The sequence below is a fragment of the Archocentrus centrarchus genome, unplaced genomic scaffold (assembly GCF_007364275.1).
Source record: "Archocentrus centrarchus isolate MPI-CPG fArcCen1 unplaced genomic scaffold, fArcCen1 scaffold_32_ctg1, whole genome shotgun sequence".
NCBI classification, from domain to species: domain Eukaryota; kingdom Metazoa; phylum Chordata; class Actinopteri; order Cichliformes; family Cichlidae; genus Archocentrus; species Archocentrus centrarchus.
In genome coordinates this window covers 2082459-2100954 of record NW_022060260.1, presented here as the reverse complement: position 1 = coordinate 2100954, position 18496 = coordinate 2082459, and the positions used below count along the sequence as shown (strand labels likewise).

The 18496-nt window shown below is 44.7% G+C and overlaps 1 protein-coding gene across 1 annotated transcript; it reads left to right on the top strand.

Annotated features, from left to right (window-relative positions):
- The first annotated feature begins 3310 nt into the window (after positions 1–3310).
- On the top strand, positions 3311–13938 carry lmnl3 (lamin L3). Its single transcript, XM_030724080.1, has 11 exons — positions 3311–3922; positions 4333–4489; positions 7131–7256; positions 7366–7536; positions 7620–7745; positions 7939–8159; positions 8267–8486; positions 11368–11475; positions 11574–11690; positions 11946–12056; positions 13647–13938. Exons 1-11 carry the CDS (start codon positions 3507–3509, stop codon positions 13680–13682), a joined length of 1809 nt encoding a protein of 602 aa, XP_030579940.1. The 5' UTR covers positions 3311–3506; the 3' UTR covers positions 13683–13938.
- Positions 13939–18496: the final 4558 nt, after the last annotated feature.

Sequence of the window (18496 nt, the reverse complement as noted above, 5' to 3'; positions counted from 1 at the left end):
TTTATTTTTCATCAGCATAAACCTCATTCCTTAAAATTCAAAATCTGACACTCCACGCATGAAACCTGTGATCAGAAACTCTGATCATAACACAAGCCTTTCAAATTGAAACTTATCCACAGAATGTGAAGAAAAAAAAATGCTACTACTTCATGTTGATAAGAGGTGCAGTGCGTATTGTGTTGGAGCAACATTGACTGAAGCTGAACAAAGGCTGAGTTGTACTTTCATGTAATCTCATTTTGCACCACACGATGGTGCATTGGGCCAGTGTAACCTTTGCTTAACCAGGTGAGGCATCAAGGACAGATTCATGAAAGCAGCCTGGGAAAAGGTAAACCCTCTGAGGATATATATATATATATATATATATATATATATATATATATATATATATATATATATATATATATATATATATATATATATATATATATATATGATACGCCCGGTGTTAACCAGCTGTTCACAGCAGGTAAGGGCAGGTCACCCGGAGCTTATGTGCAAGCTCAGTTACTAATTCATTTTAATTTAATTTCCATCCATCCATCTTCTACTTATCCAGGTTGGGCTCACAGATTTCAGCAGTCTAAGCAGTGGTACCCAGACCTCCCTTTCCCCAGCCACCTCCTCCAGATCTTCTGGTGGAACATTGAGGCATTGAGGTCAGTGTGTCCTGGGTCCACCCCGGGGGTCTCCTCCCAGTGGGACAAGCCCAAATCACCTGGGAGACAGCCTAGTCAGGTGCTGAACACCTGAATTGGTTCCTTTAGATGAGCTTTTCTTAAATGGCTGAGCTCTTCACCCTGAGAACCCAGACACCCTTCGGAGGAAGCTTTATGATCTGGTTAGGTCAGTCACTACCCGCAGCTCATGGCCACAGATGACGCCAGGGACAGAGATCGACTGGTAAAGCTCTCTCTTCATCACAGCAGACCAGTACAGCAGCCCCAATCCATCCGTCAGTCTCTCACTCCCTCCGAACCCAATGACCTCTGCCCCTCGGCTTAGCCTAGAAATTCTGCCCGTAAAAATTATGAAAAGAATTGATGACAAAGGGCAGCCCTGATGGAGTCCAAAACCCACTGGAAACAAGCCTGAGGTATTGCCGGTGGTGGTTGCCCAAAGCAACAGATGCAGTAACCCAAACTCCCACAGCACCCTCCTCAGGACACATGAGGAACACAGCCAGATGCCTTCTCTGCTTCCTAAAAACACAAGCACAAACTGGCCCTCAAATATCCGCGAGAGGATAAAGAGCTGATCCAGGGTTCCACGACCAGGACAACAAAGGCATCGTTCCTGATGAATCTGAGGTTCGACTAATGGACTGACTCCCCTCTCCAGCACTGGAGAACAGAGGAATGAGATCCCCCACAAGCTGGAATTGACCTTCCAGATTTAATTGTTGGTATTTTGAATCATAATCCTGTGACTGAGAGGGAAAGTTTGGGGTAACGTGGCCAGAGTTCTTTGAGCGGTCAAAGCCAACACCGAACTTGCGTCCTGCTGGGATTTTAAAGAAAAAAAGTACCAAAAAAGTTTCTAAAAGAAAATCCAGACTCGCCAGAATTTCAAACTCTTAAATGACATCATTTCCTCTTAAAGATGTCAAAGAAAACGGCAGCGTTTGGGTGCAGAAACAGAGGGTGAGCATAAATGACATTTCTGTTTAAAATGTCATTCCAACAGAACATTAGCGCGCGGTGAGAGGAAAGCCAGCGCTTTCAGTGAAAACAGCTCAAACGGAACTAAAATCTAATTCTGCTGTTTATTGTTCAGAGGTGACATCATCATCCAGAGGCAAAACCTCAGAGTTCCCACAATAAAAATGTGTGATGGAGCTGTGGCGCCCCCTGCCGTCCACAAAACATTAGCGCATCAAATGTATCAGATTAAAAAGGATAAAAATCCTCCTTTTAACTGCGACCTCCTGCTTTCCATCTCATTTATTTCCACTTTGTCACGGTCGGTTATAATAATCAGATCTGCGTTCTTTGTGTGTGAGAACATTCAGACTCATTTACAGCGCTCAGGAACTTGGAGTGTTTCTTTAAAGGCGCTCCTGTGATGAGACAGCAGGAATGTCATCTCCGTCAGCTGATGTCCTGCAGGAATCTCACCGTCAACCGCACTCAGCACGCCATGAAAACCGGAAGCTGAATAGGTGTGCCTCCAGAGTAAATAATAATGATAATCATCATTCAGTTTTCTACCACGTGTTTTGGCTTTTTTTTTCAACCCTCAAGCTTGAGATTTATTCAGTTTTATTGAATATTAGAAGGTACCTTATGCCAGGTAAGCATCACCTGCGGCTACCTGGCTGTCTCTGAAGCCAGCCTATCAGCATGTAGTTCAGGATCTCGGACCCTTTTTGCTTCACGAGTGTGTTTTCATGTGACGTGACTTAGCGGACAAATAGCTTTGGTTTTGTTGTAATTGTCCACCTCACATCACTGCACTGCATCATGGCTGAGATACTTTCTGCTGCAGAAGCCTGGAGATAAGGTGGATTAATTCATAAGAATGACTGAAAACCATAATTAATGACTTACAACGTTTAAGAATATGTAGACAGATGATCTGTTCTCACAGATAAAGGTGACAGTATGGATAAGAAAAACATAAATAGAGCCTGTAAAAAAAAATGTAAAAGAAGTGGACCATTTATTTAATGGCCTTAATAGTTGAAGGTAATTAACTATTTTGATTGTGTGAGTGCAAAGTCAGGTACAAAAAGGCTGATCACACATAAATCACATAGAAGCTGTTTGGCAGCTTTGGTGCAGCCCACATACTCAGTTCTGCTGCTCAGCCCACAAATGTGGCTCCATTTAAACAAACAGGCTTTCCCACAGGACCAGAGTTACTGCCAAGAAGCATTGTTACAACAAAGAAACACCAATTTCCTCACTCCCCCAGTCCATGCACTCCCTGCTGCAGGTCTGCACCACAGTGATTTCACTAACTGTTTCAGTTAATTCATATTCATGAAAACAAGCATACACATAAACTGACCTCATTATACATATAGATGTGAATATTGTGTTCCTGTATTGCTGCAGGTGTGTACTCTAATGGTAAATTATTCATAACACAACGCACGCAGTGCTGTAAAGATGTCGGCTGATTAAAAAGCTGATGCGTGTTTCTGAAACCAGGTTCTTGTGTTGTAAAGTACTTTTCCGTGCGTGCAATTAACTGACAAGCGTAATAAATCCGCTCTGTATGTGAACGCATTCGTTTTATTTTGAAAACCACGGCCGGAAATATAAGTGATTTGGATTTTTTGACGCTGATCGTGAACTCATCAGAATTGATTGAGTGCAGCCGAGACGCGTTTATCGCGGGATCGAAGCCAATTAAGACGTCCTGAGACCGGGTCCGGCGTTTGCGCATGCGCCGCATGTGTCGGTTCGGTTCTCTGAGCCTTCCGGCGGTCCGTAGCTGTGCGCATGTTATTTTAAGAACCTGCTAAACTTTCTGGATTCTGCTGGAGCTCCATCATGGCCTCGTCTATGTCCAGCCCCGCGGCCGCTTCCACACCCGCGGCTCCCTCCTCCAGCGGCCGCTCCAGCCGCTCCGCCAGCCGGCGCACCACAGCCGCCGGCCTGTCCGCGTCCAGCACCAGCCCGTCCAGCCTGAGTCGCATCCAGGAGAAGGATGACCTCCGAAACCTCAATGACCGCCTCGCCAACTACATCCAGCGGGTCCAGGAGCTGGAAGGCGAGCGCTCCTACATAATGCTGAGGCTGGAGGAGAGGGACGAATCCAAGAGCCGGGAGATGGGCAACGTGCGGCGGCTGTACGAGGAGGAGCTGGCCGACGTCAGGAAGTCCCTGGATGGCCTGGCTCAGGAGAGGGCCCAGCTGCAAATCGACTACAGCAGTCTGTGTGAGGAGTACAGGACTCTTCAGGCAAGGTAGGACCTCAGACTGTTGTACCAGACTTCATTCCAAAAGTATCTGACCTTTTCACTAAGCGCAGGTGTTTCTGTAATAATATTTATTATAATGAGGATATGTGATCCTAATAATCTTGTCATGCTTTAAGTGGAGAGAGCGGCAGCTGATTACATTTCTTTTAACTGAGTTTGGTTGTTTAAAAACTAGCATTTCCTCACGGTTTTATTCCTGTTGGCATATGTGATCTTTTTATTTTATAATTATTTGGGTGAACAATATCACCCAAAATCATCCATGTATGTGCACAGTGGCACATTTTTCCTCATGTTTGCCCTGCTGATTACCACAGTGCATTAGAGAAACATGTAAACTGCAAATTTTTGAATGGAGCTCAGGTGGTGCATTATGCTGTGTTTGTGTCTTTCAGGAACCAGAAGAAGGAGAATGAGCTAGCGAGCGCGATGACTCAGTGGAGGAAAGCTGAGGCGACCCTGAGCTCAAAGGAAGCAGAAGTCACCAAGCTGCTGTCCGAGAACCGCAGACTCCAGGACGACTTCACCGACCTGCAGAGCCAGCTCGAGCAGGTAAGAACTGCAGGCGAGCTGCACGACGTGGAAACTCACGAAGTTCACCCAGGGTTCACATGAAAGGTGCAGAGCTGACGGCATCTGCCCAATCTGAAACATAAGTGCCAGCAGTGTCTGACTCTGCAAAGAAAGATAAAACTATAATAGAAAAATATGAAGCAGCTAAACACAGAATACAGACTGAAAGTGCCGGCTGCTGCAGACAAGTCAGGTGAGTGAGAGGAAAAGCTCTGCACATGAGTAATTAAAGGGCTTTATTAATTTAACTCCTTGTCCAGAAAGACTGGACAAAATCTGCTATATGAATAAAGTCTAACCTATTTGAAGCCAGGAGGGAAAGCTGGCACAAATGTAAACTGTAAATGATCAACTTATCAATATCATAACTCTATTTATGATCCTAAACTAAGCACAAAAAGTAAGGAAATCGGCGTTTGGCGGGTTATTTCTTTGCTCTAACAATGCTTCTTGGTATTAAATCTTCTGCCATTGGAAAGCCTGTTTTTCCCTTAAATGGAGCCACATTTGTAAGGAAAATTATTATTATTATAACCTTTATTTAACCAGGTTTGTCCCATTGAGATGCAAGATCTCTTTTGCAAAATGTTGCAGAGCTGAGTCTGTGGGCTTCTGTCAGTGCCAAACAGCTTCAGGGTTCTCGCCAGGAAAAAGTTCAGCCAGGGGTGGTTTTTTTGGGGGGGAGTTGGGGGCTATTTATCATTAGCAAGCTAATGCTAAGTAACGTGCCAGCTTGCTGATTCAGTGACGTGAACAGTTGGATGATAATAATATGTATGTAATATTGTGATAATGGTTGGTCCTACGGGTCATTGAAGGCACCTGAATCTGATTGGACCATGTGACTTGATGCCAATAGGGAGTGGGGATCCCTCGAGGCTGGCAGGCCAGATCTGGCTCGAGATACAATTATATATGGTTATTATCAGTGGTCCACAGGTAAATAGCGCTCCCACCACTTATACTACAAATCCCACAATGCACAGCAACAGCTGCCACGCAGGCCAAGACTTGTGCACTAAACCATTTCCCTTGTTGCCAATGTCACATTGATCAGTGATCAGCAGATAAAAACATCGGTCATCACTTTTTACAGCGACATTTAAGCTACTCTGACCCCCAAAAATGACCAAATGAAAAGTGGAAAACAGGGATTTCCCAAACGGGTGGGAGGCAGAGGACCTGATCGCTGATATTGGAGGTAAACCGTGTGTCTCTTCCCCGCCTGCGATGTGCGGGGAAAAGAGCGGATTGGTGGGACAGATGCAGGAGAAGATGCAGAGGGAGACCTGCACAGGTGAGCTGACAGTGCATCACAGCAGGACACACTGCAGCAAAGTCCTGAAGACAGAACGCGTCATAACAGACAGTGAACTCTATAAGAGGCAAAGGTTAAAATCACTGGCAGTTCCAGTCTTTTCTGGAGTAAATAACCTCTGAATTTGGTGCCGTGCCTTATTACACAGGTGCGATGAGCTGCCTGAGGAAATCTGTCACTTCATGGAAAGTCAAGTAAAAGTCTCAGCAGGGCTCCGGGGGGAAAGGCGGCTGTGAGACTCGGCCTTTCTCTGCAACATAATGAAGCATCTTAATGCGTTAAACCTTCAGCTTCAGGGACGGGGTGGCGTGATTACACGTGTGATTGCCAACAAAAAAAATAAAAAATCAGAGCAGGTCTCCACCGCTGTGTTTGCAGCTGGACACGCTGCACAGTTCACGCAGAGTTTTTCCAACTGTGAAGCGCAGAAATTCACATCAGTTTTTACCTGGAAAAATTTGCAAATTTTTGTCAGCTTGAAATATTCTAATTTTTCCTGATGGCATTTTTGAAGAAAAATTATAATTTTATATTTTATTTAATGTGGTGTTGCTGTATTCTGGCCATTCAAATTTATATTGCTGATTTAAAATGATTATTTATAATCCTGTTCGGCCCATGACTCAGACTGTGTCTTCAATTTTGGGCCGTCCTGTGATTGAGTGTGACACCCCCCACCCCCTGCTCTAAAATGATACACACAGAGTGCGCGCCCACTTGCTAATTGCAATGATAGAACAGCAATCTGAAATTCTGAGCCGGGTGATCAACCCCTGGCTACAACCCTGAGCTTCTTCTACTGGCCTGGATGATTGCTGGTTGAAGAATGGGATGATCCCACAGCAGTGTGTGACCAGCGTGAGGTATCCGGCTGCTGTGGCTGTATGTGGTTCTTCCACATGCTGCTGAGGCCCCTGTTTGGTAAATAAATAAATTGTTACATTACTGATACATCTTGTTTCCTCTGACCTCAAATCAGGTCTTACTTTTGAAGTTCTTGAAGAAACTCAAAAGAAGTGCAGTGTAATTACGGTGTATTACTGCAACCTCCTGGTACTAATGGTGTGTTGCATCCACGTCTGTAAAAATGAGGTAAAATATACATTTTAGACAAAACTTTTCGATTTATCACTTAATGACTAATCAGATATTTGGAAATTACATCCATCCTAATAGAGTTAAGTGCAGTTAGTTCCTCAGCTCCTGTCCTGAGTCCTTATGAATTGGAGGTCAAAGAACAGTGATTAGACAAAGGTATTAATTTTATTTTTTTCCTGACTATTCGTTGGTGTGTGTCACCAGGTAGAGGGTGTACTGGCAGACACCAAGAACCAGCTGAGCTCTGAGATGCTGAGGAGGGTCGAAGTGGAGAACCAGGTACAAACACTGAAAGAGCAACTCGAACTCCAGAAGAACATCAGTGAGCAGGTAACTCGGGCTACACTCGAGCCATTTCTCCTCAGTGTGATCTGTATATTTTCAGATTGATCCTTCCACACCTCACCTTTTATTCATCTTCTTTTTTTGGTTTGCACAGGAGATTCTGGAGATCCGCCGCAGACATGAAAGCCGCCTGGTGGAGGTGGATTCGGGACGGAGGATGGAGTTTGAAAGTAAACTGGTTGAAGCGATGCAGCAGCTGCGCCAGGACCACGAGTCCCAGCTGCAGCAGTACAGAGAGGAGATTGACCGGGCTTTCAGCTCAAAGGTTCAGACCTCAAACTGATGCTTGTGCATGGATTATTTTTGGAGTTTAATATTAAATGTTTCTCTCAACTTTGTGTCCTGCAGTTACAGAATGCACAGCAGGCTGCGATGGAGAAAAGCAACGTTGCATCGGCCACCAAAGATGAGCTGGAGACCACAAAGCTCAGAGTGGAGACCCTCAGCTCACAGCTGCAGCAGTGCCAGAAAGAAGTGAGTTCAATTCACAACGTGAAGAGCTGTTAAAGAAAGAGCACGTTCACAGATGCCTTTTATTAGGGTTTTTTTTCTCCTGATAATCTCAGTACAGGTTCCAAATTTCCTGCCTTATTAGAGCCAAAATGTCAAAAGCTTCTAACGTGGAAAGGAAAGCTGCCTTTGTTTGAGGTTCCTCTCTCTCTGTCAGAAAATGTCAGTGGAGAGCCGCTGTCAGGAGCTGGAGCGAACTCTGGACAAGGAGAGGGAGGTCTGGCACCAGAAACTGAGTCAGAAGGAGCAGGAGCTGCTCAAAATGAGAACCCAGATGTACAGTCAGCTGGAAGACTACGAGAACCTGCTGGACGTTAAGGTAGCTCTGGACATGGAGATCAGTGCCTACAGGAAGATGCTGGAGGTGGAGGAGCAGAGGTATGGCTGTGACTTTAAGAGTGGATGGGTCCTGGATTGCCAGAACTTTATGTATTTATTTATTTATTTATTTATGTATTTATTTATTTATTTATTTTAATTGTCAGGTTGAAGCTGTCTCCCAGCCCCTCTCAGCGGACGGCCATACCGCGAACACATGAACACAGCAGCCGAAGGCCCAGAGGGAAGAAACGGAAACATGAGGGAGAATCCAGCAGCTCGCCCGCCTACAAGATGTCCAGCCGTTCAATGCAGCGCGGCGCTGTGAGCGTGGCAGAGATCGACGTGGATGGAAAATATGTTAGACTGAAGAACGGCTCTGAGAAGGCAAGTCTGTGATGAAGCTGGATAACATGTTTCTGTAGGACTTTGTCTTCATTCTTACTTTAAGAAGTAGTTTGAAGATCTGTTTCACAGTATCATCTAAAAAAGCACCATCCATGCATAAAGGATGGACGTGGCCTCTGCAGGTTTGTGGAGTCCCCCTTCTGAAGCCTTGACTCTGATACAAGAGTGGAGCAGCAGGGTATAAAGCCTCATTAAAGCTTTGGCTGGCACCACATTTCTGCTGCTACTTCACCTTCTTCTTCCAAAGTGCACGGAGAAGCAGATAGGGAGTTAAGTGTGTAATATGTTTTCTGATGACTGATAAAAGCCACGAGGTCGATGCACATTTAGTTCTGCATACTCCTGCTAAGTGTTGCTTGGAGCCGGTTGAGTAGCAGGAGTGCTGAGCAATCCGGTAATGCTAGCTAGCTGGGTACTCACAGACTGTATGGGAGCGTCACAGACACCTGCTAATTAGTGCTCAATAACTTCAAATCAGTTTTATTTTCAGTGTCCAAGCAAAGGCAGAACAACAAAAGCTGCCGTATCAATCAGGAATGGCACAACTGTGCAGAGGACACAGTGACACACAATTGCATGCAATACAAAATAAGAAAGATAAAATGGCTAAAAATTAGGGAGGAGCAAAACACAATCACACCGTATAATATAGATTAGGATGAATGTAAAGTAGCAGCAGATTAGTGACTTGTAGGCAGAGTGAGTGCTGATGAAGGGGCAGTTTGTGATCCACTGCCAACAGTACGCTCAGCTGCTTTTACTACCCCCTGCAGGGCCCTTTGGTCAGCTGTGGTGCAGTTATCATACCACACTGTTGAGTTAGACATCATGATGCTTTGTACAGTAGCAGTGTTTGTCGTAGATGGGCCCTGTTCAACCTCCTCAGAAGTGGTGGTATTGCTGGGCTGTCTAATAGACAGGAGTGAATGGAGACCAGGTTCTCAGCAATATAGATGCAGAGGAACTTAAGCAGCTTGTTACCTGCTCGGCTTCTGCACTGTTGATGAAGATGGGGTTGTCAGCTTTTGTTACCCCATCAGTGGAGCGGTGGGGGGGGCACAATCGAGTGTGAATGACTACAAAACAAGACTCAACATGCAACCTTGAGGGATGCCTGTACTCAGGGTCAAGTTGGAGGATGTCTGGTTCCCCAGCCTTACAGTTTGTGGTCTATTAGTCAGATAGGCCAGTATCCAGTTGCAGAACATTGTGGTAAGGCCAAGATGGAGCAGTTTGGGGGCCAGCTTAGAGGGGGAGATGGTGTTGAATTAGGGCTGTAATTGATAAATTGCATTAAAAATGCTCCAAAAGGCTCCAACAGCACAAACACGGTCCAGAGGTCCAGCTCAGGGACTCCAGTTAGCTGCTAAGCTTCACCTCAGCTACAGCCACCTGCGTCTCATCCACCTGTCAGTCAAAGAGGCCACGCCCCTAATAATGGAAAGTTAATCTAATTTAGACCCCCCTCCCCACTGGAAAGGTTTAACATGGGAGTCTATGAGGACTGACTCACTGTGGCGCCCCTGCTGGACTGCAGAGGAACTGCAGCTTTTGGTGCTTCTGTCTTGGTTTCATGTTTTTAATCCCTGTGGTGCTCTCAGTCTAACACACGCACAGATGCCTGCACAGCACTGTGGCTGCTAATGATCTTTGTGACTTTCCATTACTGGGAGTCAGCAGCTGTTGGGTGGGAGGAAAAGCTGTTACATGAACCATGAACTACAATGAATGTCAATAACATACAGCCAGCACCGTGCCCGGCTCTCCATGTGGTCCACACACTGATCTGCACTGACCCAGCTCGACGTCCCGGCCCTGAGCTGTTCAGCCTGCAGTAGTAGTTCATCAGTAACTAATAGTTCCTGTATATTTATGTCAGTTACATCTAACGAGCTCTGGCCTCATGCAAAAATGTGTGCAAACATACATGTTGCCAGGTTTGCTGCTGTGTTTACATCCATTTCTGCAGGGTTGCTGTCCTTGCTGGCTCTCCGTATAGGTGGTTGTAAATTGTTTTTCCCTCAGCCTAGAAAGTCTGATGGGGTATTGTTGTCACCCCGCCGGCCGGGTGGCCAAGTTTCAACTTTGTGAACACGATGACTCGAATGATGTCATCTAGGATGTTCAGCTTCATACCACAGATGTCTGTTCATCTGTGACGGTATTCTCAGTGGTTTCTATTTAATGGTTTCAACATTTCTCATTCCTGCTTCTTACTGTTTGCTTTTGAATTGATGTGAGGTTGCTGAGGCACATGCACCCCATTCAGATCTACTGAGACCTGTACAGTAAATGTGTTCAGGCTCATAAAGGTTCTGGGGGTGGGGGGCACTGATGGCTGATGGGAGATAATTACCCCATCCCTGGAGGGAGGCAACAGTATTGGTTGCTGTGTTTGTCTAATATTTCAATAACGAGAGATCATTTGGAAAAGTCGAACTTTATTTATTGATCTACAGAATTCAATTGATCCATTTGGCGGCTAGACTCCGACGGCCCATCGAAGCAGAACGGAATCCCAGCGACGATGGGAATGTCAGCTTTGAGTTTGACAGCATGGAAACGAGCAGCCAAATACCAGGAAAACAGACAGGAGTGAAAACAGAGCTTTTATTGACCTTAAGCCTAAACTTAATTACAGCAAAATTACCAAAACTACAGTCCAATTCATTCCAGATTTGCAGGAACGATGGCCTCTAGATCACCTGACATCTCCCTCTAAACCTGTCAGATTCATCGGATATTCAGTCCTCCGTTGTGCCTCCACCACTTTTTAAATGCGGAGGTGGTCAGAACGACCTGTCTGTCGGTGGTAGGGTTGTCTGGAGAGCAGCCTGTTTCTCATTTCTGTATATTCCAGGAGCAGCCTCTGGGTGGGTGGGTGGTTCGGCGGGTGTACCCAGGCTCTGGAGACATCTCCTTCCACATCCCCTCCTCCTGCATCCTGGCTGGTGGGCAGACACTCACAGTGAGTCCTTTCACACTGTCAAAACATTTTGACCATCACTGGCGAGTGGAAAACAATGTGTGTGTGTGTGTGTGTGTGTGTGTGTGTCCACTTGTTAGATCTGGGCAGCAGGTGCAGAGGCAGAAGCTGATCCCAGCGACCTGGTTCTGCAGGGTCACAGGAGCTGGGGCACCATCACTGATGTCAGGGTGATCCTCCTGAACCCAAACCATGAGGTACAGGAAATAAACTACACCTCCCAGAATGCACCTGTACATGCCACTCCTGTAAATGGGGATATGAACAAGAAATACTGCATAACAAACATTTCCACTAGAAATTGGTGACAGATTTAACACTGAACCTGGATTTTATTTTATTTTTTAAGTATCTTGGTTTTTTTTTTTTTTTTTTTGTGGGAAAAGTGTTGTAAGTACAGATTATGATGGGTTGATATAACACAGTGATAATGTGATTTTATTTTTGAACAGGAAGTGGCTGAGCGCAGGCTGTGCATGCTGGGTGAGGGTGAAGATGACGCTGAACTGGAGTTTGATGAAGAATTTGTCACAGGCAGTGAAATGCAGCGCTTTCGCAGACAGGTAAACTCTGTGGGAAGCTTCTTTGAGTAGTAAAGAACAAACGCTTCAGGATTTCATACCTGATGTTCCTGTTTTTTCTGCCCGCACTGAAGCCAAAGCGAAAAAAGAAGTGTTGTTCGGTGTCCTGAGCGCGGTCCGCCTCGCGGCCTGTACGGTAGGTGAGGAGGAGGGACTGCCGCCTGCCGAGGCGCTGCTGCTCGGCTCACCTGCTTTTATCTGCTCTGATAAAAGGATGCATGGCTTGTTTCACTCCTGGCTTTGCTGCTGGCTTCGTGAGTTAACGTGATCACAAAGCTGCTTATTACCCGGCCTCGTTAGCTCTGGGCTTACCTGCTGACCGAGGAGGAGCTGCAACTTCAGCACCAAAGTTTAGTTTTTCTCCAGTAATTCCTGTGATCTAATGAAACCTTCAGTTTTATGTATTTTTGTGTCCGTTCTGTTCACACAGAATTTCTAGGCTCTGTGCACGTCTGCAGATTATGTGGTCCTGCTGACGGCCTCCAGCCTGTACAACAGCTGTTTGTGGTTCAGTTTAGAATTAACAGCCCCAAGTCTGAGGCCGTGGGGGGAGTGCCCCCTCCAGGTTGGGAATGAGTTTCTGCCTCTGTTGCAGTAGTTAAAGTATCTGAGTCTTTTTCTCAAATGAGGGCAGAGTAGAGCCGGAGCTCAAGAGGCAGATGTGTCTGCAGTCATTTGGATGCTGTACTGGTCCACTGTGGGGAAGAGAGCTGAGCGTGAAGGTGAAGCTGTCGTTTCCTCTTCCTCTGAAGCATGTCTGGGCTCAGCCTTGGAGACGGGGTGAGGTGCTCAGAGTTTTGTAGCGCAGAAAAAAAAACAGCACTCGGTACAGAAACGGATGAAGAAGGCGAGCTAGTTCAGTCAAGCCAAGCTCCTCACATCATGTACCAACCACGTCCTCGTAATCTGAAAATGTTGCATCTCTGCCTCTGAAATGTTGCCCTGCAACCCCACCTGCTGTCTCAGCCCTCCACCACCCCAGCATCCACCTATTAAAACTCCAAGGCACTCTTTTTAAGCACTATTTTAAATGCTTTCAAACACGACTGCATCATTAGCATAATGACGTAAAGTTTCCTGTTTCCATAAAATCAGTTTAACCTTTTTAAAAAAAAAAAAAAAAAGCACCTGAAGCTTTCATCAGGGAGTCCAGCATGACTGTGAGTACTTAGGACTTCATTGTTTAAAAGAGTGCGCTGGATTGTTTTCATTCATTTTGAATCCAGGAGGAGCTCCTACTCAAAGGTCACCTATTTTGGTGACAGCAGGATATGCTGTCTCCCTCCCCACAATTTAATGTCACTGTCCAAAAGGTATGCAGTGACACGGTTTCCTGCTGGTGTGGTAAAGTGACCAGACATGGACTGACTGCACGTTTTCAGCCAGCAGCAGGAGGTTCTCTGCAGAGCCCTGCTCATCACTCTGAGTCTGGCTTTAAAGAGCTGCATCAGCCAGTAACTGTCATTAATCTGGACTTCCTGAGGTTTCGACCCTACATTCCTGCCTCCTGTATGCTCAGTGCTAACCACACTCTTCCATGATGGTAATACTGCTGTTCTTTCCCCCCCTCAGGATCTTTCTAAGGAGGCCAGCTGTGCTGTCATGTGACCCCCTGGTCTCAAATAGAACATCTACCTGCAAAATCCTGGAGCAGCTCGGGCCTCAATCTGCTGCTCCTTCCAGGTTCCAGTAGTTTTGTTTTTAGTAGACTACAGTAGGACAGTAACATGCTGATCAAGATCTCACCTGCATTACAGCACCAGTATTCTTTCTCTGCTCTAAATGCACAACAGGACTTTTGCCTTGGTTTTTATTTGAGTGTTTGTATGTGAAATAAACTTAATAAAGTTTTCTAAACAGTTTATTCCTTTGGCTTGAAATGTGCTCATTTCCAGCAGCATGTGGAGATCATACAGTGAACCCACACAGAATACAAAGACACACACACACACACACACACACAGCGCTGTGACACTAAATTCATTAAGCTACATGAGTTAAAGGCCCGTGTAACTCAAACTTGCTTCCTTCTAGAGGCATTCAGCCATCTGGGCTCGACTTATCCGCCCTCACATTCATGTTGGCATCGATCATGTTAAGGACAAACTTGCTGCATTTTCATTAGTTTCCCGAACTTTGAGAATAAAGTTTGTTTTGTGGTTTTGAGTGATGGGCTCACTTGTATCCTCCCCCTTTTCTATTGCATCACTGAGCTGTTATTCCAGCTTCCAGTGATCACCTTTGGGTTTCAGTAGGGATGCATCCGTTCAGCACGTCTCAAACTAGAGCCAATCAAAAGTGGCAGTTTTCTGAGGACATGACAGATGGTGGAAAGGCTAAAGTCCAGCTGAGCGTGACGCGTCACCGTCTGTGTTTTGAAACTGGACGTCTGGAGCGAGGGGCGGAGCTAACTGAGCACACGTGCTCAACAATACTGGATAATCCTCGTGTCTCTCAGAATGACTAAAATTTACAAAATGAATTTGTTTCATTAAATCTGACCTGAAATGAGTGAATCCATAAACTCACCAAAAGTGTCCTTTACCCTGACCCCTAAACTTCTTTAGGACTGGAAGTGTTTCTCCAACCACAGCGTCGCCCCTGGGTGGCAGTTTAAAAAGATGCCGGTTAATGGTTCTCTTTCAGAGCAGGAAGCATGTCCGTCTGTGCACATCATCTAAAATCCAAACTGTTCAGAGACCAAAGCAGATTCTGCATCAGGCTGTAAACATGTTTATTTCTGCTGGAAAGGTTTAACATGGGAGTCTGTGGGGACGGACTCACTGTGGCGCCTCTAGAGGATGTGAGAGGAACTGCAGCTTTTGGCTGCTTCAGCGTTTACCTCCACCAGTTTGTGTGGGAGTGGACACTTCACCAAGGCTGCACAGCAGGTTTGATCTGCTGCAGTGCACCCCATGCCATGACCACCAGAACACAGAGAGGACATGAAGGATGTTTGAGCTCAGCAGCTTTTTCCATCCTGCTGGGTTAAAATGAAAGATGGCCCCCTCGTACCCTTGTACGTTCTCTGTATTGGCATGTTGAATTAAATCAGCATGGTGAGCACGTATTTCACACTTGTAAAATCTGCAGAATGCCTATGATACGTCTCCCATCAGGACTGCAGCTACTTTCTGAGACACAATTTTACCCCCCCCCCTTTGGATTTTAGATGATGATCAATAACATCCTCACGTACGTTTGGTGGGTATCCGCAGTAGTCCCACACTGCTGATTTTAATTTAGCTTTTTTTTTTTTAGGAGGTTAAATCTGTCGCCATTTTCACCGCTGTGTACCTGAGTGCCCCACTGACCAAGGGGCAGCCGAGACGGAGCGGAGCTGCGCATGCTTGTGCGGGATTCTCAGCTGGCTTGCTTTTTTCCATTACCGGTGTTGTGCGAAATTCTGTTCCCCCGTGAAATCTGTTCCCCCTGTGTTGGGAGCACGAACTGCAGCCAGAGAGGCGGATCGGACTGTCTTCACGGCGCTTCTGATCGATTTCTCGGTAAAATGACACTGTAAAAGACTTGCTGGTAATTTAATTTGTTACCATGCCATGGAGGGGGAACACAATATTTTGGATGGCTGAAATATTTCGTTCCCCCCATGTAACTTTGGCAAATAAAAAGCAAATGTTTTCATATTCACAGGAGCTGTTGTTCTTGATGAGAGGAATAAACACTGTAAAAGATTTTACCGAGAAATTGATCAGAAGCGCTGTGAACACTGTCGGATAGCCTCTCTGTCTGCGCTCTCCCGACACAAGGGGAGCAGATTTTCATGGGGGAACAGAATTTCGCACAACACCTGTTATAAGCAAACACTCGCGGTTTGATAACCGTGCATTTTAATACCATGGTATACCGTGAAACCGGTTACCGCTGCAACCCTACACCGTATGATTTGAAGGATGGATTTACAACATATGCTGATATCCATCATGTAAAATCTACATATACATATTCATGTACATACATATTTGTATGTATGTACAAATATGAATATATGTAAATTTTACCCCCAACCGGTCACAGCAGATGACCCCCCCTCCCTGAGCCTGGTTCTGCTGGACGTTTCCTGTTTAAAGGGAGTTTTTCCTTCCCACTGTCACCAAGTGCTGCTCATAGGGAGTCGTAGGATTGTTGGGGTTTTTCTCTCATATTCACAACAACAGTTATACTGCAAGGTAAAGACCTTGCAGTATAACTGTTGTTGTGAATTGTTGAGATATCGGCCTTTACATAATATAAAAATTGCTGTAATAATTGATATCAATAAAAAAAAAAATCACAATAAAAGCAGTGACTACAGCGTTATTCATTCATTCTGTTCTGCTTGATTACAGTGGAATTAATAAAATTCCCCAAACTATAGAATAATAAATAGACTGATTTTCTTTTCTCTGATATATTAGTGGTTGCCTGATCGGTTTGACAAAATAAACAATCATCCTGTGACTAAACATTTCAGCAATTTAAACAATTCCACTCAAATCATTCAGCTTTCAGCATTCACACTGCAGTTTCTTCAGGAAATGCATTCTCCATTTTATTTATTTAGTTTATATAATCCTATTTTAACATTTGCAGCTTATGGCTGTGAAATGAGGAATACAAACAGTGGTGTTTCTTTTCTCCATTTCTCCATGTACTTAAGGAGGGACACAAAAATGCTGGAGAACACCCAACAAGTACTTCCAGGGCCTGTAACTCCAGCAAACAAAAAATCATAATACGAAGGTAAACTTTGTGAAATGACCAAAGTTGTTGTACCCAAAATATCATCAGTTTCTGCAGCAGTCAGGTGGGAGACACTGGTTGATTCCCATACAGCAGTTTCAGTTACAAACATTTATGAGTTTAACATGAAACATTCAAATATATCTGTTCTGTGGTTTAATATTAAGCAGGACAAACACAGATGCCTTCAGGCATACGGAGTTTATTTTGAGAAGACAAAAGTCTGGATTTGCTTTAAGAAGCAGCCCTTTTTCTAAAAAATAAAGTATAACAAAGATCAGTTTAGTAATGCCAAGTGTCTCACTGAAGGGATCAGCTGTTTCCTCAACAGCCTCATCGCTGCATAAATTCACTGGAAACAAAGAAACATGTTTCCATGAACAGAATTTCACCAGCACTGATGAGGGATTGATTTTAAACACAATCCTGAAATCTGACCCACCACAGGCTTAGTGCAAGTTCAGTCATCACATTAAACAATAAATACAAAAAAAATTAAATTACAGCATGGACTCTTACAGTCTGGAGTCAGTTTCAGGTGAAATTCACCTTTATGATGATAAAAGTGAACTGAGGTCAGATCTGCATGACTTACACTAGTGACACAAAGCGCTACAGTGCATCAATCATAACGTTACATCATATAAATAATGTTCCCGGCTTCTTGTGGTCGTGGACACATTACTGCCAGTGTTAGCACAATTCTTACACAACACACACACACACACACTGACCTGGTGGAAAATATCATTTGTGGATTTCAGAAAACACAAACAAACCCTCCTCTGGCATCACTTCATGTATTTTCTTCATAACAATGCAGCCAAACAGAAAAGTGCCCTCACATCAAGGCCAGTTCTTTTGGTTTAGGGCAAACATAGAAATGCAAAGTGTTGCCTTAAGATAAAATTAATATAATGAGCTCCACTGGTCAGAAAAAGGAAAAAAAAAAAAAAGCCAAAACCATCCAGAAATGAGCCACATTGGTGATTAAGGAGGAATAAAACTAAAGATTATTTCAGCCACTTGTAACAGTCGTAATTGTGATGCCTCTTTACGACAGTCTAAGCTTTTCGTTAATGATGTCACCAGTGTGCACCCACCGCTCCTCGGTAGAGAGCGCAGGAGAAACGTTTGCAGACGGACATTTTGGCTTGAGGCGAACCTCTGATTTTCTTTCCTTATTCTCTGTATCGTCACGGGTTGTATGAACGCTGCTCGTTTTTATGTGTGGTAATGCAGCAGCCGTTCAACCGGGCTTTACAAGGTTGTGAAGAATACGTCTATTAAAAGATAACACTGTGGAATTCCCAGTACCAGTGTGGCCTGATAAGTACGCCCGCCGCCTCCTCTTCACCACCGAACACAACCCAGACGTTACACACTAAAGAAATATGTTCAATGTTTGATTACATATTCTTTTAAATTGGTATACATTATGACTGTAAATGTTACACACTTGAATTTATCTAAGTCACATGAATCATCATCATCACCATCAGGTTGTTGGAGTTTCTTTATGGTTTTTAATTTTGCGTCATTTAGCTCGTCTTTGGAGCCATTTAGCACACCCATGCGGGTATTTTGCACCTCTGTGTGGTGATTTCATGTCCTTGTTTTGTGTGTTCATGTTTTATAGTTGTTTTATGCTCCTCCATGTGGCTGTTTTGCATCCTTGTTTA